Source organism: Nelumbo lutea, chromosome 2 (assembly GCF_056320005.1).
Source record: "Nelumbo lutea isolate HS-2025 chromosome 2, American lotus-T2T, whole genome shotgun sequence".
Taxonomy (NCBI): Eukaryota; Viridiplantae; Streptophyta; class Magnoliopsida; order Proteales; family Nelumbonaceae; genus Nelumbo; species Nelumbo lutea.
Genome location: NC_142685.1, coordinates 102024343 through 102046403, shown reverse-complemented (window position 1 = coordinate 102046403; position 22061 = coordinate 102024343). Strand labels below are relative to the sequence as shown.

Here is a 22061-nt window from a genome sequence, read left to right as displayed (position 1 = left end):
GCAGTGAAGTTATGTTTGGTGAAAACCTCATAAATTAAAAAAAAAAAAAAAAAAAAATTGCTTAGATTGAGCTGAGAAATTAACTTTCCAAAGAAACTAGTTTTGGAAACTTCTTCAAAAGGGCTCAGGACCCATTTGAGAGGATTTCAACATTGATTGAGCTGTGTTGACTTCAATTGCTTCGGAAAAGCTATTAAAAATAGCTTGACGGAAAAGTTGATTTCTTGGGTCATGGAAGTGTACTTTTGGCTTTATGGGCTTTTCATTAAACATGGCTTACAGCTTTCTCTTTGGGACCTACTTTGCAATGCCAGAAACCGCTGCATGAAAACCCTCCCTAAAGGACACTCGGTCAATGTAGCTCAATCAACACTGAAGGCCTTCCAAATGGGTTCTTAATTCAATTGCCTCTTGAGTCTTGAGGTCCCAAAAAGAAGAAAATGGAAGTAATATAAAACATGTACCCAATTCTTTCATAGGTGTTCCATACTCTGTAAGCATTCCTCTTGTATGTATATGTTTATATGGCACATGCTGTATTAGATCAACCTAATAATGAGCAAGCTTGGTGCGGGATAGGCAGACTAAAGCTATAAAACGAGAACAGATTTTGTCCTCTGAAAAATTGCAGTTGTGCATGGAAAACATTTCAGCTCAGTTTAGAAAGAGTATAAATACAAATATATACAATATAAAATAATACAAAACACACAGATTTGCATTCTACATATTTGTATTTGTGCTTCTTCCAAACTGAGCTTTCTGTACGTGTATGTTTCATTCATGAGAAGATGCTCCCAATATACAGCTGAAGTATTGTGAGTACAGCAGAGGAACAATTTTGTGAAGACGAAATCTGAATTCGCTATAAACCAGGCCCCAGACCGGCCTATAAACCCATAAAGATAATTGGAGCACAAGACAGAATTTGGATCCTCTACACGATTGACTGGAGTATGGCTTCCCGATATACCCCTACAGGGGGTGTATCAGAGTTCTGACCAATTCAGGGGTGGAGGAACCCTAAACCAGCCCCCCTGAACCGGTTTTGAAAAAAAAATAAAAAAAAAAAGCATAAAACAAACTACCGATATCACCCAATATGCCCCTACCGAAGTATCGGGCATATCAAGATTTTGAACCTTGGATTCACCCTTTGTAAAGCGAACAGCCGAACATCTACAATTAGGGTGATTCTATAAATCTGCAACAGGTACAGCAATCGCCTGCATAGCCACCAATTAGGTAGTTTGCATCCTATTTTCACCTGATCCCATCGGCCCTCACTTCTTTTATTTTTTAGTTTATTTTCAAACTTGGTTCAGAGGGATAGGTTTAAGGCCCGTCTACCCCCTGAATTGAGTTAAACCCCAAAACACCTCCTGTAAAGGCATATTGAGAGACTCCCAATACAATATATATCAGCTGATATGGTTCGATACATATCAAATTGATTCTTGTTTTTTTGTTTGAGCTTCCACCTTATGTTATTTGATTGAAGTGCGAATGACCCAATCCAAAGCCAAGTAAAGTGAAACTCAAAAGGCAAAAAGTAAACCAGAATTTACATTATTTTCATTTACACTCGTACATTTGTACTAGCCAAATGAAATTACACTAGAAACATACCCGCGGCGGATTGACAATGGCTGAAGTGACTGAACTAAATGGCTTATATTGCTTTGTGACTTTGTGTTTTAATGGACAAAATACTTGTATACGGCATACTAGTTGACCCAAAACCACCTCCAGACATACTGACAACCGAATTGCAATCGTTTCAATTAAAAAAATAATAAATTTATGTTTGTCTTTTGTCATAACACCACCAAATTGTCATGTTCTTAGTATCGAAAATAATAGGAACCACATGATCTCAGATGAAGGGGAAAAAGAAAAATGAAAACAAAAGAAAAGAAAAACAACACCAATTTGCAACCAAAATTAAAGCTCAACCACCGTCAAATATAACTCTCGGTAATTCAAGATTGCTTAAGAAACTGAATATAAGATGCATTACATGGAAACAAAACTTTTATCAAGAAAGAACAGACTGTTACAAGCCATGCCAAAATTTGTGTCAATCCAACTCACAAAATAGTAAGCCTAGTCAACTTCCATATCAGAAATGGCATCACTAAGAATCTTCTGGAGTTCTTTCACTCTTTGCCTTGTAAGTGCAACACAATCCTACATCAATTGAATACCCTTACTCATTAGCAATCAATTTTTCACAAGACTATTTGGTTGCAGTGCAATTTTATTTGCACTAGTATGAATGCATGGGAGTGCAAATGAAAAGAATGCAAATTTTAGCTTAAATTTGTTTTAGGGTTTATTTTACTCTGCTTCAGGTTTTATTTTACTTTATTTGTACTGCAATCAAACAAAACAAGGTAAAATTTGAAACAAAAAAACAATCAGAATTTTCATCCAAATCATTTGCACTACCATAGTTTTCCATCAGGTCAAATAGACTTGCACTGCAGCCAAAAACAGCGAAGGCTCAGTTTAGAAAGAGTGCAAATACAAATATGTACAGTGCAAAACAGAGCCTAAGAGTACAGATACAAATATGTACAGTACAAATACATACAATATAATACAAAATACAAGGTTTTGCAGTCTACATATTTGCATTTGTACTCCTTCCAAACTGAGCCTAACAAACATAAGTGCACAATAAACAGGGGCGCCCAAAAAAATTAAAGTACTTAATTAATATGCCTCCTTCCACCAACATTTCCTTCTAATTTCTAATTACTAAATCATAGCTAATTAGAATTCTCCAATCAAAAATTTTGGGAACCCTTAACCCTTACATTAGTTCATCTATACTCTACCTACTGTCACTATTTAGTGTCATTTGTTTCACAGCCAGAATCAGAATCGGAATTGGAATCAAAATTCCTCACAATCAGAATTAGAATGGTCTATTTCCCAACCTGTCTGGTTCAGGCGGGAATCAGAATCAGCTAGATTGGATTCTCATTCCCAAGGGAGGGGGAAGGAATGGCCATTCCCTCAAATAGGGGAATGCCACTCCACCAGGAATGGGAGAACCGGATTCCAATTCCACCCCCATTCAAATTCTGATTCCAGACCCCTATTCCCATGAACCAAACAGACCCTTAGTTACCGTTACAATAGCCAACTCAAAACCCTATTGCCACTGTTTAATTAGCGCAAAAGCCAACAATATCACTTTGTTAACATCCACACGTTCTCTCTCCCAACAATTTTTGGATGTGCCAGACAAAAGATGCCTAATTGTTCACTTCTTTATATCATTAGAAGCTGTAATTAAAATTATTTCCATATGGATCATTCATCGGGTAAAAAATCAATATAGGATTTCTTATTTAACATGGATGACTTGCTTCATAATTGATATGTGATAGCAAGCACTTCAACTAGAAGGGAGGAAAGAGTGGCTATTTGAATTTTGAATACCTCTACGACAAGGCCTAAACCTAATAGAGAAGAATTTTGATGGGTGCAGTTTGGGAAATCCAGGTGTTTCTGGAATAGGTGGTTCCTTGAGTTGTCATAGGGGTGACATTCTAGTGTTCTCAGGCCCAATTGGTACTGCTAAAACTCGATTAATGTTAACTTCACAGCTTGATCCAGGCAACATTACTAGAATATAGGACTGTGAAAGGTTCAGGCATACCTAACCCAAACCAAACCAACCCAATTACGTAGTCTGGGTCTGCATTATGTGTCCCTTTTTTTTTGAAAGGTAAGATAAAATTATATAGAAACAGCAAGCAAATAGCACACACTGAGATTGACTAGGAAAGCAAATCAGATTACAGACTCCAAAGGGAATGGGATCTTAACAACTCAGACACATTCAGGCTTTTGAACTCAGGTTTTACAGAGACCCAAGATTTACTAACAGATCCCAATTATAATTGGGTAAGGATCGGTTTTGGCTGTTCCAAACCAATTTATGTATATACTTACCAAAGAAACCCAATTTATGTATATTTTTGTTGGCACATTACAAAGATAGCATCAATTTAATACTTATATTCTCTTTTACCATAAAAGACCAACTTTTCTCATGATATACTTTTAAAATCATCATATTATGATGTCTAAATATATTGGTTTAACAAACTGTCAAATTATATGTTAAAAATATGGTTTCCAATTATAATCAGGTCAGAACTGGTAGTCTCGATTACAGACACTATAGTGTCTGGTTTGGAACTAGTTTTGAACATCTACTTAACGGGTCAGCAGTCAGTCAGGGTTTACCCTGACCCTGACCCAGACCCAACCAATTGATAGAACTAGAACTACTAGAATACAGTACAGACAGCAATATGCTTGTCAAGATTCAATCACAATCATTAACTATGATGGATAAAAGTGCATGTCCATAGCAGTTACGACACTTAATCAGAGAAGCAAAATATCTTGCCAACTCTTTTGGGGTGGCATTTTCCTGGGTTCTACAGTCAGCCAACTTTCTAGATGACTTATTAACTAGGAGACAAAATCTGCATTGAGGGGTATATCCATTAGAGTAGCCTGCTCAATTCAGGTAGAAGCCATTGACAGGGAGAGTGGCATTGGGCTAGTTCTGTTCTTGATGTAAAACTTATAATGCTTCTGCACCTATTCTTTTTAGATAATTTGAATAAATTCAAAGAGTTGTTGATCAAAAATTTGTTCCTTCTATGGTTTCTTTTTCATTTTCACCAACTTATAGCAATGGATTTATGGTTTTCAATAGAAAGGTTAAAAATATATTACAGGATTTCAAGTTATAATGTCATCAAGGAGAAAAGCTTAATCATTGTTTGCCTCGTAGTAATCAGAGTCCACATTGAGAGCTAAGCCTTTCAAGCAATACATAAACTTCCTTTTTTTGGAAGTTTCTATAGGAAGAAACTTCATTGACAACTCAATTTCTTTCTTCTATCCTATTTTCCTATATCAAATTAGTTGCTGCGCTTCTTACTTGTATTATTTGACTGCTAAGGAAATGAAAAGTTTTTTGTCAATTATGACCATCAGAAAAACACGTATACTTCCACTATACTGCAGAGATTTCTTAGCCAAAAGTTGCTCACTATACATTTTTTACATCAAGGGTTCAGATGATTGACATTTTTGTAGCATATTATACATTTTAGTAATGTTTATTTATTGTGTGCTTAAAGATATATCTAAGATTCCTTTTATGATGTTCTTTCATGGATTAATCTTATACAATTAAAATTCTTTTGGCCTGTTTATCTATGATGGGCAGGTGGACCTAATTCATAGATCCAATATCCAATTTATTGGCTTTCTTTTATAAATTTTATTTACTAGTATATACTTCCAAGTTTAAACTTTCAACAATCATCTTTCTTTATAAGCTTTAGCACAAAATAATGAAAAATATTTCCTATAGCATGAGGGAACAATAAACATGATTTTAGAAGATAGATAGTATATATTTTTGGGGCATAAATGGAATTTCTGTTGTAAAACATGGGGGGTTGGAATCTTCCTTTCTGATAAATAAATAAATAAATAAATATATATATATATATATATGTGATATATTCTAGCACGTTATGTAATTTGTTCATCCTAAAAAATTAAATTAGCCTCCTAAAAGAAAATCCCTGGTTCTGCCCCTGTGTGATGCATTTAAGTCAGTTCATGGTTTCCATCTATCTGATCTCTTGGAAACTATCCCATGTTAACTTGGAGTGATTAACCAAAAGTGACTCTTACTAAGATGGCATCTAGGTTCTTGAAACCTTCTAACCATCTACCTATGGCAATCCATTTGGAATTAAACTAACCTATACCTTATCTTTTATCAAAATATAAATGGATCTTTCAGTTTCAGGAATAAATACCAAAAGGTTTCATTTTGGAGGTATGTGCAAACAAACCTGAACAGCTGACATGTAAGCAAGAACTGGTCCTCCTGGCTTGTAGAGGGACACAAGTCGACTTGAAGAGTCTAATACCACAGTAACAGGAGTTTCCATCACAGACTCTTCTTCTGCAGTAGGGTCAGCCAAGATGTAATTTTTGTGAAGGATGCAAGTCAATGAGAAAGGAATACAAGTCAGAGTAAGCTTCCTTTTCTCTTTGTTGACTGGGTCTTTTAGTAGCTTGCCTTCTTCATTTTCCCCTGACATGATAACAACTCTTCCATCATCATTGACAGTGACAGCTGGAATTTGCACTGCAAGTTGAAATGAAAATTATACGATTAACACAACTTGGTGCAGGAATAAGAATAAATTCAACAAATTAATCATATAAACAATTAAACATATCTATGAAACATATTGTGGTCAAAATTTTTGGTAGTGCCCAAACTAAAACTGACACTGCCAACAGTGACGTAGCCAGGAATTTTTTTTCTAGTGGGATCATACAATAACTTAAAAAATAACACTACTTAGAGAGGGAAAACATGATTTGGAGTTCTCCTTTCTTTTTTCTTCTTTTAGTTGTCTTCTAGTTGCCATGTAATGACCAAAATACCCTCTACTCCTTTTGTTTATTTTGCATTTCAAAATGTCAACTTTTTGACATTTTCAACCGCCCAAGTTATTAGTCTAATAGTCCAAATTGACCCCACCCTCTTTTTTTTTTTAACCTTACCGGGGTCAATACGGGAAAATGGGCTGAAACAATGCAAATAGTTCATTTTTTTTTTTTGAACATCAGTGGGACCAACCGCCCAAGTTATTAGTCTAATAGTCCAAATAAAATGTCCAAATTGACCCCACCCTCTTTTTTTTTTTCTTTTAACCTTACCGGGGTCAATACCGGAAAATGGGCTGAAATAATGCAAATAGTTCATTCTTTTCTTTTTTTTTTTTTTTTTTGAACATCAGTGGGGTCAGTGGGGTCAGTGGACCCCACTGAAATACATGTAGTTCTGCCCCTGACTGCCAACCCTAGTTGGAGTTGTTGATTTGCCCTATACCAATTTGGGCATAGGGATGAAGGAACATCAAGCAAAAAGGGCACATATTTCCATCCAATGCTGTTAAAATTGTTTGATGGCTGATCCGAATAGAAGGGATGAATGGACAAGATGGATAAGTAATATATTAGTGAAAAAAGATTGTCTAAAAGCCAAAATGAATAAATAACTGAACAAACTGAGTGGCAAATATAAAATGGAAACTATTAACCTAGAACATAGAAAGTTAAATCTACCAGAATCTAAATGAATAAAGTGATAGTACAGGCTTTACTACCAAATATATGATATTCAAAGACGAATTGTAACTTAAGGTTTTTCTTTAGAGCAGAGATGAAGAAGAAACAACACAAAGCTGCTGAATAAGACCTTGACAATTCTACCATAAAGACTCAGAGAGATGAACCTTGAAGACTGCCTTGCACATGTCCAGAAGTGCCCATTGTCCGAGGTAGGCTCTGGCGGTAGTTTGGGAATTAGTTTTTTATAGATTAATTCCATTGTCTAACACCTACATATAGAAGAAGGGAGTGCCAACCGGGGTATATTGTAGGAGGGATAAGACTTTGTGTTCCTCAAGGTCAGGAAAATAAAGCAAGTTCTTAAGAGAAGTAAAAAGGTTGCAGCTTGAATCACTGGAGAAGATGAGTGACAAAGTAAATTTGTGGGGTGGTCAAGGTGGTGTTTAATGTTCTTTTAGTGCAGGTATATAGGTGATGCTTTCGGGTTTGGTGTTTCTAATTTTGGGCTGGTTTGGTGGTTTTTCAGTTCGAGCTGTTCGATTGAAAGCCGAAAGCAATTTTAGATATAAGGTCTTGTATGGGTACGGAACAAAGTAAATTTGTGGGGTGGTCAAGGTGGTGTTTAATGTTCTTTTAGTGCAGGTATATAGGTGATGCTTTGGGGTTTGGTGTTTCTAATTTTGGGCTGGTTTGGTGGTTTTTCAGTTCAAGCTGTTCAATTGAAAGCCAAAAGCAATTTGAGATATAAGGTCTTGTATGGGTACGGCGTATGGGTGGTACCTTTTAGTCCTTCTTTGGTTTGGAGAGATGAAACTTTGGAGGCTTTATTTGTCTGCATTTTTAGGGTTAAGAAATGAGTGGGTATGGGCAGTAGCTTTCAGTCTATCATTGATGTTTTATGATTTATGATTCAGATGGGTCATTCAAAACCGGTTGGGTCATCAATATGTGGATAGTTTTCAACTGTTCATACCGGCTTTGAATGATTCACTCGATTTTTCAGAAATTTGAAAAACCATGTTTCTAAAAAACCAGAATGCCTACTATTTCCTGGTTTTCATGGTCCAACCATCCAGTCCTGTCTGAGTCTTACAACATTGCCTGACAGTTCAAATCCTAGGGCCAACTAGGCCCAGAACTTAGTCTTTCCCCACGCTGCACCAATGTCTCTGGCACAACGTGTAGTCAAACTCAAACCTAAAATAGCACTAGAATGATGGACAACTAGGCTTAGTGTGCCCAAAGCCTAATCTCTTTCAACTTTGATGCTACAATTACAAAATGATCCATACACAGAACCATGAAAAGATTCAATCAAACTTTATTTTCACTTAACTTACAGAAACTTTAAGCAATTTTAGCTGAACTGACCTTATTTGTTATTATTGTCTTCCTCTTGTATAGCTTCATAAGCTTATTGAACATACTAAACCCCAGGAATTGCCTTTTATTTATTTATTTCTTTTTTTTATAAGAAGACTTTTGAAACATGCACCAGTCTTTGATTGTTTAAACCTTTAAAATGATCAGAAGCAATGATATTTTGCTCACAAAAGCAATATCACAACCAATGGGCCATGAACTTGTGGTTCAAACAGGATATTCTGAATTTTTAGGTTGTCAAAGTTATCTGTCTGATCTCAAATTTCAAGGTATATATTACCGGGGGGAAAAAACTTCAAGGTAAGCAAAAAATATCCTGCAAGTCACATGCTGCTGCCTTTCCAAGATTTCAGGAACACTACTTTTTAAATCAATGCAGATCAGTTTATAAAACTCTTAAAAATACACATTTTAGTGGTAATACCATTAACTCATCTTAGGGAATGAGATCAACAGGCATGTCAATCTTTTATCAAGTCAAGTTGGACTGTTGGAGCACTCAAGGAGCGAAGGAAAAACAGAAAGCATATCTTACAGTGAGAGAAGGCAGCAACTGCTGCAAGTAATGCTGCATCGAAAAGAGCACCATCTGCATCTAGACAGTATATATCCTACAAAACATGCATGTTTCACTGTCATCCAAATATAAGAAACAGATTGACAATGATATTTGCATTTTTTTCTCCACCATTTTTTAAGCATATGATGTATATCATCTTTTCAATAATTTAAAAAACAAGGCAACTTTTAAAGAAACCTTTTATACCAGTAAAAAGATTGAAAGAGAATTCTCAGGTTAAACGAAAGAAGACAATGAAAGAAATCTTTTTTATTGGTTATAGTGGAGGAATGCCTTATAAATTCTCTGTGGAATTGAAATTCTACATATTAGATCTCATTACCAAGTATGCCATCCAAGCTGCCTTTCCACTGACTAATGACAGTTCCTTTAAATTGATCATTCCAGAACTGCACACAAATAACAAGCCCATCAAAGATGCATATCCAGAAAATACAATCATCAGAATGCAGCAAAGCACTAAATGTGTATCAATCATTCAACAAAACCAATCAAAAACACTACAAGGATAACTAGATAAGTAAGAAAAAAGAAATGCAAGTTGAAATTAAAAAAAAAAAATGACACTCAGATTTCTCAATTACAAATTAGGTTAATGCTCATATTTGGGACTTTACATAGTAATTTCATGCATGCTGTATTTTTCAGTATAAATCTTAAACTTGCCCATTCCCATTGAGATGCAGTGGTTCTTGGGTTGCAAGATATTATTGAACATCCATTTCAACCACAAATATCTATTCTCAGCCTTGAAGTTCTATCTCATGGCTCAGGATTTCCATCAGATATGATCAAAACTGACTTCACTAGAATTAATCTTGCAATGTAATTTGGCTACGGGGTTGATCCAAAATGACATACCTATTGCAAACCATGTAATTTAGGCCTCAAAATAGAGTATAGTTAACAAACAAATTTGCTACCCGTCCCATCCAGCCTACCCCTCCCAAGACTCCAGATAGCCAAGACCATTATTAGGTAATGACCCTTTACACAATGAGCTACCCTCATAGTGATCAAATCAAAATAGGTCCCATCCCTGGACTTATTTTCAGTTCTCCTTAGATGACTTGCTGAGGAATTGGAAGGAGATAGCTAACTCTGCCAAGGTCAAAAGGGTTTCTAATCCCTCTTGGACCCCTCCTCCCACTGGGTCTATAAAACTAAACTTTGATGGCAGCAGCTTTAGGAACCCAGGGCTGTCTAGTATTGGGGGAGTTTTCAGGAATGAGGAGGGGTTTATTCTAGTTCTCAGGCCCTAATGAGGAAGGAAACTCTCTTAGGGCCGAGATCCTTGCGGCCCTGGAAGGTTCCCAAAGAGCAAGGGAGTTGAACATCAGAAGACTGGTTATTGAGGATGACTCGGAGATGGTGGTGAGATGGCTTTGGGAAGACAGCTCTGGTATATGGAATTACAGCAATGAAAAGAAAAAAACTTAAGTGGCTGACTAGGGACATTGAGGTTAAATAGAGTTGAGTAAAGAGAACTGCTAATTCACTTGCCGATGGGCTAGCCAAGCAAGGGGTGAATAGGGTTTTTTTTGGGGGGCTCATTTCTATGTTTCTTTTTTATGCTGTTGGGAGAGTTAAGACAGTTTAACTCCCCCTCTTTCGTGATAACTTCACTGTTTTAATAAAATTTTCCGTTATTAATCAAAAAATAAGTGAGTGAATGCAGAGGATACTCTCAAGTTCTTCTCTTCCAAGATAAAGCATAAAATTGCCAGAGCAATACATCTAGACATCATCTTACTCCCTAAAGCTTCTTAGGAGACCATGTACCAACTCCAAACAAGATCAACAGTATCCTTACCACAAGTCCACTAAGCATCTAAATATAACAGCACTCCAAAAAGTTGTACATATAGAGACACAAAACCAATGGATGAAATGGATGAACAAGACCTTGTTGAAGTTAAAAGCTTAATGGCCATTCTTGTATGATCCAGAATTTTACTCTGATGCCTCATCTGCACTGGGGCTTCCTTGGAGCAATGCCTTGGTTTCAATATATAAAGTATAAACTATCAAAGAAGAAGGATATACCAGCATAAGTCACTCACTCACCCCAGATCATTAATCAGGCTCTGTGCCAAGTTCAAAACTCCAAATCCCAAAAGCCTACAACCTATAGAATACAAGCATTCCCTCCACATCAAGAAGTTTGGCATCCACTAAAAGATGAGGAAAAACCATCGTAACTTAACCAACCCTAACTGATCAGCCCAAGTGCCAACTCCAAAGTTCGAAGTCTATAACCTTTTGCATAAGGAAGCCCCTTCTCAGTAAGAAGTGTAATATCCAGTAAAAAAGGGCCGGAACATACTTTCAATCTTTCATTCTATAAAAACCTTAAGTTATGTACAACTATATATCAGATTTTTTATAAGAAACAGTAACTTTCATTACCTTAAAAGAAAAATGAAACAGAAATACAACTGTCACCTACAGAGACATAAGGTGACCCCTCATCATAAAATCAAATTAGAAAACAGCCCAAAACAAAGATTTCCAATTTACTCCTTGCTTTGCTAGATTGTCAGGTAAAGCATTTACTGACCTCCTAGTCCATTTAACATGTGCACTTAGCTCCCTTGTGAGGCTCGATAGTTCACTTACAGGTTGTCTAAGGAACCATGTTACCAAACTATTTGTTTGCAACCAGCCTATTACTAAATTTGAGCCTCCCTCCACTTCTAACTGTTGAATGCCTGCACCCAGCTCCACGAGGACCACGACTGGATATCAGATTAGCCCAAGTGCCAAGTCCAAAGTTCTAGAGTTTATAACCTATTTACTAAATTTGAGCCTCCCTCCACTTCTAACTGTTGAATGCCTGCACCCAGCTCCACGAGGACCACGACTGGATATCAGATTAGCCCAAGTGCCAAGTCCAAAGTTCTAGAGTTTATAACCTATTACACAAGGACAGACCCTTCATAGCAAGAACTAAGAAGTGTGTTAGAGTTAGCAGTCAAGAGGGTATTTTAGTCTTTATATTCTGTTATTAATAGTTACTTTGTCTCTTTTATCTCAGTTTAAGTTGTGTCCCATACTTAATTAGGGACATAAGAGTCTTTGTATATTAAAGTCCAAAACATATAAATAAGAAGGTGATCAGCTGGGAGAGGGTGATTTTTCTCTCAAGCTGTTTCTCTCTATTCTCTTCTCCTTCTCTTTCTCTTCTTCTTCTCTATTCTTTCCTTCTTGTTTCTGACCTAGGGCTGAACCAGTGCTAACCGAACCATTAACATGGTATTAGAGCATTGGTAATCAGTCCAGAAATCAGTCAATCTTCTTTTCTCTTTGCATTGCCTCTCAGTCCATTGTTTTGAGGATATCTCATCACTCACTTTGAGGATCAAGAATGGAAGAAAAAGGGTTGGTCGTTTTTCTGTTTAGGAGGTAATCATGCTTCCAGTAGTTGATGCAGTAATCGCTTCCGTGGGTTGTTAGAAACCCTTTACTCGATGACTCGAAGAGGGCTGGTTGGTGAACAGGTCATTGTATCTTGTTTTTGGCATGGTGTTTCAACCCTATTAGGAGTGAAATTCAAGCCTTTTAGCAGTGTTGATCAATAGGTAGGGAGTCATTTTTCTTCTTTCTTGGTGACTGAATGTGTGTGATAGCAGTGAATTTTGTTGATGAAACCTGTGACAGTGTGTGTTTCAACAACAATTGACTACTAGTAGTGTGGTGCAGTGAGTGCTGAATAGTGTGGTGTGGAATTGGTGATTGAAGATCTTATTCTCTTAAACCCATGGCAACAATAGGAGAGAGTAGTGGCAATAAATCCAGTGTTATGATTCCCCCCAACTACCTGAATGTACAAATGGCATCCATCAAATTAAATGGTGAGAATTATGTGCCATGGGCTAAGTCAGTGGAAGTTTTCCTTAGAGCCAAAAAACATGTGAAAGAGAAAAAACCCTTAACTGAACCTCAAGGGTAATAATGAGTGGGAACAAGAGGATGCACAGATTATGATGTGGTTGTGGAATATCATGGAGCCCAAAATTAGTGTGAGTTTTATGTTTTTAGATATTGCCAAGGAGATTTGGGACCATGCTAAGAAACTTTATTTTAGACAAGATAACACTACACGAGAAGTTTATCAAGAATACTTTAATCTACAGTAGGGAAAACAAAGCCTTGAGGAATATTATGCTAGTATGAGAAACCTTAATAATGAGATTAATGTGTATCATCCTTTGACATCAGATGTTAAAATTCAGCAACAGCAACGAGAACAGCTTGATGTTACCAAGTTTTTAATGGAATTGAAATCTAAATATGTTAAAATTCTGCTCTTCCCTCTCATGAGAAGGTGTTTTCCCAACTTCAAAGAATCTCCAGGGCAATACATTGGCTGAAGACCTTGGAAATCTTTCATCAATTCTCCTTTAATGACATTTGGAGAAATTGGTCAGCAGTAGCAAGGTGTTCATCTTTAAAGGCCAAATCAATTACAAGCTGGTCTCCTCCACCCGAAGGCTCAATTAAGTTGAACTTTGATGGAAGCACCATGGGTAATCCAGGATTATCCGGAGTGGGGGGTGCTTTGAGAAATGAGAAGGGAGAGTTTTGTTGCTCTACTCAGGTCCTTTGGGAATTGGGAATTCCATCAGGGCAGAACTTTTAGCTGCTGTACAAGGGGTCCAATTTGCAAACCAGCTGGGTGTACAACAACTAATAATCGAGGGGGATTCCAAAGTGGTGGTGGGTTGGTTGAAAAATTCTGAAGAGGCTATGTGGCGATACAAGAATGAAATGAAGAAATTTAGTTGGTTGACAAGGAATATGTTGGTCACTGTACAGTGGGTGGGGAGATCAGCAAATACCTTGTCAGATGTGTTAGCTAAGCAAGGGGTAAATAGGGAAGAATTATTTTGGGCTCAGTTGTGATTCTTGTTTTTCTTTCCTAGTTTACTTGTAAGTTTCAAGGAGGGGCTGCAGCTCGCGCCTCTCACTGGGATGATGTATGAACTCACTCTAATTTGCTTCTGAATCAATAAACTTATTATTATTCATCAAAAAACTTCATAGAATCTCCATTGGGCCTTTAAAGAGCCATACCATCTTTGATAGGTCTACGTTTGCGGTGGAAGGAGGGGGAGGTCGTAGGGTGGACATGAAGTCCAAGTGAGACAAGGTGGTCCTATGCTTAACCGTACTAGTGGACGTAGTGGAGGTCAAGATTTAAGGGGAGGTTGTGGTAGAGGGCGTAGCAATGGTCATAGAAAGTGCATATATTGTGGAATGGAGGGACATACTGTTAATTTTTGTTATGATCAGCATGGGCCAATCATGTTGTGACAAGTGGTAGTTAGTGAAAACCAACAATCTGATCAGATACCTTCTACATCTACAAGTGCATCTAGGAAGGAGATGTTGAGTGTTCCACGCGATGAACACAAAAGGTTTCTTTAGCCTTCCTCTCAGCAAAAAACAGCTACCCTTGCCCACTTAGGTATGGCTTGTTTGGCATCCAAACATTCCCATTGCATTATTGACTCTAGAGTTTCCGATCATATGAATGGAACTCCAAGTGTGTTTTCTTCCCTCTCAATCTTCTACATCCTAAATAATTACCTTAGCTAATGGTTCTACTTCTCTTATTTATGGTGTTGATAATGTTGATCTTACATCTTTATCTTTATCTTCAGTTTTATATGTACCCAAATTCCCATTTAATCTCATGTCTATTAGTAGATTGACTAAGTCTCTTAATTTTCTATCACCTTTTACACTTCTTGAGTTCTTGTACTTTTCAAGATCTCAAGGCGGGGATGAAGATTGGTGGAGGACATGAAATTGGTGGATTGTATTACCTTGATGGCAGTGATCCAAGAGTAGCACTCCAGTCTTCTCTAACTCCTCTTTAGTGGCATTGCAAACTTGGTCATCCATCTCTTAAGGAACTCAAGTTACTTGTTCCATCATTCAGTCATCTTTCTTCTTTGGATTATGAGTTGTGCCAGAATGGGAAACATCACAAAGTTCCCTTTAGTCCTAGAGCCAATAGTCAAGTTTTGAGTCCTTTTTCTTTGGTTTATTTAGATGTTTGGGGTCCGAATAAAATTGTATCGTGTAATGGTTACAACTTACAAGTAGTTTGCAATTTTCAATGATGATTATTCAAGGATGACATGGCTTTATCTTATTAAAGAAAGAAGTGAATTGTTCTCCATTTTCCAAAAGTTTTATGCTAAAATTCGTACTTAATTTGGTGTAATATCCAGTGCTAAGTTGCTAACCAAACCATAAACAAAGTGTAATATCCAGTGCTAACCAAACCATAAATGAAGTGTAATATCCAATGCTAACCAAACCATAAATGAAGTGTAATATCCAATGCTAATCGAACCATTAACAAAGTGTAATATCCAGTGCTAATTGAACCATTAACAAAGTGTAATGTATCCAGTGATTAAAGGCTAGAACACACTCTCATTCTCTCACAACCATTAGTTTAACATCTAGTATAAGAAGTGCCAAAACAATTGTAGGCTAACCGCTAACCAATAGTCACCCCTAAATGGAGAAGCACCAAAACCTGATCAAACCTTCTCTCCAAAACCTTTCCTGGCCAAGCCAAACAACATAAACTAGAGAAAACACACCCAAACAACCAGAACAAACACCCTCAACTAACGAAATGAGAACATCAACCCCCAATAGACCATAGAGCCTAACTAACCACATCCAGGAAACAAAATACACCCCAACCTGAGCCTCATCCCAACTAAAAAAAGCTCCCAAACTCAAACCAACCCCTTTGTAAGGCCTTATAAACCCCTCCTTGATCTAAACATTGCAATTTCTGTTTCTTGGGTTTCTTAATTTTCTTGCTAGGACCACCCCCCAGAAGTCCCATCTTCAATCTGCTGAAAACTCTTCAGACTTGAACAGTTCAAAGTTGCTTCTTGTTTCTAAATCTTCTTAACGCATTAGGCAACTATTCACTCACTCCTCACAATAAGTGTAACACCAAAGTTCTAGAGTCTGCAACCTATTGCATAAGGACAGCCCCTTCACAGTAAGTTTAATATCCAGTGAAGAAGGGCAAGAACGTACTTTCGTTCTCTGACAACATTTAATTGGGTATGACCAGATATCAGATTAATTGTTTTCTGGCTTAAAAGAGCAACACACTTTTAACCCACAAGCACTTGCCCCATATCCTCTCTTCAGTAGAAGTTTCAACCAAGTAAAACAACGGCAAGCATGAGAACGCAGGTTTGAGTCTGAGCCTCTAAGTATGGCCACTTTGTGCAGAGAAAAAAAAAATGTCAAAAGTTAGGATCATACCTAGTCTAGCCCTCCCAAGACCCCAGATAGCTGGAACAACATTGGGTAATGGCCTTTCTTAAGGGGTCATACTTCATTTTTAGTGTAAACTAGTTATCCAACACCTTTTCCGGTCATGTCCTCATAGCATCTAGACAAAGTAGCTCTTAGGTGGATATTTGCAGACATGTATTCTTGATCAAATTTTGGTGTTTCTAGAATTTTAAGCTGCAGATACAAATTCACTGGGACGGTGATCAAGGATGGAAGGAGAAAACTGCACACTTGGGTGTAAAGTGTTCATGGGGCATAAACTACCAATATTTAGCAGAAGCTTGTCAGTGGCTGCCTACCTGGAACACCCCTCACCTATCTTCTAGGTATGCAAGCAAAAAACTTGATAAAGGAACATCTATGCAAAATCCAAACATGAAGTAGAGAAATACCCAACTACCTTAGAATACCAATTCAAAAAAAAACAATACTTTACTACCTCAGAATCAGCAAACGAGAAGAAATATTTCTTAATGGCATAAGAACAACCAAATAAATAAATTATAAACATTCACATGCCTTATAATTGCGTCAGATAACTGTTTTGACACAACTGGTGCCACCTCTGCTGGTCTGCCAGGCCTAACAATTGGAGAGCAAATTGGAGGCATGTGGAAATCAATAGCTGGAAAAAACAAGTAGTTTATCCATTAATATAAGGAGGAGGAGGAGGAGGAGGAGGAGGAGGATAAGAAAAACATAAGTTGAACAGAACCAACCTACGGAGCCCTCGTCTGGTGAGTCCAATGGAGGAGTCATAACTTCCAACTTGATTGCAGCCAACATGGTCTACGCATGAATAAAGCAATCAACCATTGAGAAATTATCAAATACCGAATGCACTTTGTGAGAGAAAACAAAGAAGAACGGAGAAAGGGATAAGGAGTAGAACAAGAAAAGAGAAGAAGAGAGAATGTACCGTGCAACCAATCTTCGCCATGGCTGACCCATCAGCAGTTGCCACAGCCCCTGGATAATAGAAAATGTTGCTCAGTAGAAATACGTACAGATGAATTTCAGAAGGAACACAGAAATAAATGAAGAGAAGCGAGACAAGTTTAGCAAACCAAGGGCCACAGTGGTATCTCTTGCTCTGCCAAGTGGCCTGGCATCAGGACGTACGGACTCAAGGAGATGGCGTTCATAGAAACGCAGAGGGAAGAGACGCCTAAAAGCATCCACCTCCATCTCCCCAGATAAATCTCCAGAGGCACCCGATGACCCCATTTTCCTTTACTTTCAAACCTTCAACAAGCCAACCTTCACCTTCAGAACTAACAAGTAGCTCTGCAAAAGCCAATAAATCCAGAACTTCATATCACTGAATCATGCAATATTCGATAGAAATAAAAAAGAAAGGGAAATGCACGAACCCAATAGGAGGACCTACCTCTTCCTCGTCTTTTCTCTTATTCCTCTCCGTCCAGTTCGGAAGTTGCAGATTTTCGAGAGTGGGTATTTCGTGTTTGATCAAATTCCAAAGGGCTTCTCTTGATTTTCTCCTTCTAAATTCTAAAATGTAAATTGCTGAAACCTCCCCTAACATTTCTGATAGTATCTGAAATTACCCTCTAAAGTTTAGTAGGTGTTTGCTAACTCTCTTTCTTTGTTTGTGACAGCAAGGTGAAACTTGGGCGGGCTTGGCTTGGATTTTTAATCCTCGGGTGGGTTCGGATCTAAGATGTCAGAATTTTTTACTTTTTGCGTCGGGCTCGGGTCTAATCGTTAGATAGTTGAAACTCGGTCCCATCGTTTATTTGGGAATGCGAAAATTATGATACAAAAAGATATGGTATGGAAAGAGTTTTGACCAATCAAAACCCATTCATGAATTTTGATAAATAAGTTATCATGTTTATGATTCCAGTTTACTAGTTAAAAGTTTTTTAGATATCATATCTTTTTTATATTATAGTGGAACCCAACTTATTTATATATACATTTATATACACTAAGAAATATGTATGCGTATTTGCACGTGGCAATATTAGGGATACAAACGGGATCAGATTGAATTCGAATTAGGGTATATTCGAATCCAATATGACATTGTTCATGTTGGATCCGATCCAATTGGATATGATAGGACTCGATCTGAATTCGAATTCTACTAGATCTTCGGATCTAGTTTGATCTAGCTTGTTTTCTTTAAAAATTAATAAATTATTAAAAGAAAAAACAAAATATACAATTTAAATAAAGAAAAAACAAAAATACAAGTATTTTTTAATTATTTTCATCATATATATACATGTTTTTATAAAAAATAAATAATACAACAAATTTATAAAAATACAATATAAATAATATACTTATATATAAATAAATAGCATATATATGTATTATATATATTTATATTTATAAATATGTAACATATCGGATCGGATCTTCTCGGATCCGATAGGGGTGATCTGATTCCAATCTGATTTCAAATTGGATCATAGGATCTGATCCGAAGATCCAATTAGGGGTGATCCGAATTTGACCAAATATGATTGGATCTCATATCGGATCGGATCGTGATCTGATCCATTTGCACCCCTTAGATAGTATCTCTAAGACAAAACTATTTATAATTCATGGACAATTTCTGGACAGTTATAAGTGGGCAGTTTCTAAAATGAGAGTAAAGGACATATATGCCATCTTTACTATCTCCATTGTATGTTTAGAGAAGGGGAATAGAAAACGTTCAATGAAAACTCCATAAATAATGGACATTCTCCCTTTTATAGGTAGTAAAGATGTTTACCTATATACATACATATTTACATATATACTTAAATATCTATACTACTTATAAAAGTGTGAATGAGGAGGTACTAACTTCTAGACTTTTTCTTTACTAAAATATCCTTCCTCTTAAATTTAGTTCATCTCCATTAAAAGGGTAAAAAATGTAATTAAAAGAATACCATTAATGACATTCAATTATCTCTCATTAAGCCTCAAATTTAAGTCATTAAATAAATCACATCCTCTCTTATTAAATCCAACATTTATACTTTTATTTATCATCATTAAATTTCACTAATAAAGCCATGCACAATAATTATTAATAGAATGAAATTTTGTATTTTAAAATAAACATAGAAATGAAATCATATTTTTCATATAGGTGGTGGGTAAATAGTTCAACCATTTTGGTCAAATGGATAATTTCATGACATCATAAATAAATAATACAAATTTGGAAATTTAAAAGATATTTTTGTTTATCACCATTAAATTCCACTAATAAATCTATACACAATAATTATTAATAGAATGAAGTTTTATATTTTTAAAATAAACCTAAAAATGAAATCATATTTTCCATCTAGGCCATGGGTAAGTACTTCAACCATTTGTTTCAAATGGACAATTTCATGATGTCATAAATAAATAATACAAATTTAGAAATATAAGAAATACAAAAATATAGCAAAAAAAGAAATTTAAAAAAAATGGACACATATCTATTATGATATATTTTTTATATTAAAAAATAAGTATGATAAAATAGATATAATTTTACTAATGATGGACAGCAAATATATATACAACTTAAAACCGATGGGAAATTAAACCATAAACCATCTTCATATATAGGGGCTGGGTTAGTGGTTCAACCTTTCAAGTCAAATAGGTTAACCCATGATGTATAATTAAAAATATATATTTTTAAATATAATAGTACAAAAAAATATGAAACACTTTTGGGCACATTTATAATATTATATAATAATAATAATATAAACAAAAATAAGTACGATACATAATAATTATTTTATCAATGATATAAATGAAATGCAAAATTTAAACCAGTTTAAAAATGAAACAATTTCCATAGCTAAATGGTAGGTAGGTCAATGATCTAACATTCTAGATCAAATGGGTCAATCTATAATGTCATATATAAGAAATGGGTCAATCTATGATTTAACATTAAAGAAGAATATAAGCTTTGTATAAAGCCTTTTGATACAATTCTATTGTTATATATTCACAATATTAAACAAAAATAAATGTGAAAATAAGAATTACTTTTATCAATGATGGAAATGGAATACATGATTTAAAATCAACCGAAAAAGCAAAATGTTTTTTCCATCCAAGTGATGGGTTAGTGGTTAAACTATCCATGTCAAATGGGTGTTGTTATTAAATAATGATACATAAAATTCTAGAAAATATAGAAATTTGTCGATAATTTTGGGTACATTCTATAATATTATATATTCATCATATAAAAAAGTGTGATTAATGAAATTTATTTTCTTAATGATGGAAATGGGATAAAAATTAGAATAAAAAATAAAAAGCATTAATGTCTAGCACATGACCCCACTAACCATGTCAAATGGTTCAATGATTTAATTAGATAAGTCATTGTAGGCAAGTGGTTTGGTAGGAATGCAAATAGATTGGATCGGATTTGAATCAATGTATATTTGAATTCAATTCGATCCGAAGATTTGATTGGATCTCATAAATACTGACTCAAATTTGAATCTAATCAATATGTTGGATATCCGAATCTGATACGATCCAATTTAATTTAAAAAATAATAATAAATTATTAAAAGAAAAAGAAAATATAATAGTTGAAATAAAGAAAAACAAAAAATATAAGTATTTTTTCAACTATTTTCATCATATAAGAAGTTTACAACAATGCAATATAAATAACATATTTATAAATAAATAACATATATATTATATATTATATATAAGTGATATATATATATATATATACATACATACATGCATACATACATACATATATATATATATATATATAATATATATATATATATAATTGATTTGACCATAATATTAAAACCCAATATTCAAACAATATATTGGAATTACATTTCCCCTTGGTAAAAAAGTAGTTTTCATTATCTCATAAATTAAATAATAAAAAATAAAAATATAGATTTTTTTGTAAATTTTATAGAAAAGTTTGCACATGTATTAATATTATATATTCCTCATATTAAACAAAAATATGTTTGAAAAATAAAAATTATTGTTAGTAAATATAGAAATGGATAAAATACAAAGAAAAAAAATGAATTAATGTCTTAACCATAGTCCATTTTCCTTGTTAAATAGGTTAATGGTTCAATCAGTAAGGTCATTTGGTTGTTGACTATTATCATCATCATCATTTGATATTGCCACATGCAACGTGTGTATACTTTTACTAGTATGTATAAATATCTGCATAAATACATATATGTATAATTTTATAATGGGTTCGTTGACTAACCCGAGCCCAGCCTGGGCTTGGGCCCTAAGCCCAAATTTTAGGGCTAGGCTTATGTTGAAAATAAACCTGACCCAACCTGCTCGACTTGCACCCCTAGACAACATGGCATCTATACTACTTAATAATCTATGGCAAAGGTAAAATTACAATAATAACATTCAAATTTGAATCGGCTTGTATTCATAGAGGCTCAGTGGAAGGAGTACAAATACATACAAAATAATACAAAATACATATTTGTATTTGTACTCCTTCCTTCCAAACTAAGCTAGAACCCAGAATATCAAATGGATTCGA

At 35.4% G+C, this 22061-nt stretch overlaps 1 protein-coding gene across 5 annotated transcripts; it reads right to left on the bottom strand.

Moving 5' to 3' along the window:
- Positions 1–1931: 1931 nt before the first annotated feature.
- On the bottom strand, positions 1932–18042 carry LOC148872374 (3'-5'-exoribonuclease family protein). 5 transcript variants are annotated; one of them, XM_088970561.1, is made up of 10 exons: positions 17898–18042; positions 17575–17794; positions 17427–17476; positions 17227–17296; positions 17027–17132; positions 9486–9552; positions 9119–9194; positions 6137–6205; positions 5907–6019; positions 1932–2190 (listed from the first exon to the last, which is right to left on the bottom strand). In XM_088970561.1, exons 2-10 carry the CDS (start codon positions 17732–17734, stop codon positions 2107–2109), a joined length of 795 nt encoding a protein of 264 aa, XP_088826687.1. In that variant the 5' UTR covers positions 17735–17794; positions 17898–18042; the 3' UTR covers positions 1932–2106. The 5 variants fall into 5 exon arrangements, with proteins under 5 accessions (XP_088826687.1, XP_088826684.1, XP_088826686.1 ...); XM_088970558.1 differs by having other exon boundaries at positions 5907–6205; XM_088970560.1 differs by having other exon boundaries at positions 5907–6205; positions 17575–17818; positions 17898–17986.
- Between the last annotated feature and the right edge of the window lie 4019 nt (positions 18043–22061).

Excerpts from the sequence above, each read along its gene's own strand:
- LOC148872374 (XM_088970558.1), bottom strand. The coding sequence starts at position 17,734 with ATGGGGTCATCGGGTGCCTCTGGAGATTTATCTGGGGAGATGGAGGTG. Across the intron at positions 9,553-17,026 it reads TTATCTGACGCAATTATAAG|TTCTGGAATGATCAATTTAA; the intron begins GCATGTGAATGT and ends ATTTGTGTGCAG. Across the intron at positions 2,191-5,906 it reads CTTACATGTCAGCTGTTCAG|GATTGTGTTGCACTTACAAG; the intron begins GTTTGTTTGCAC and ends CAATTGATGTAG.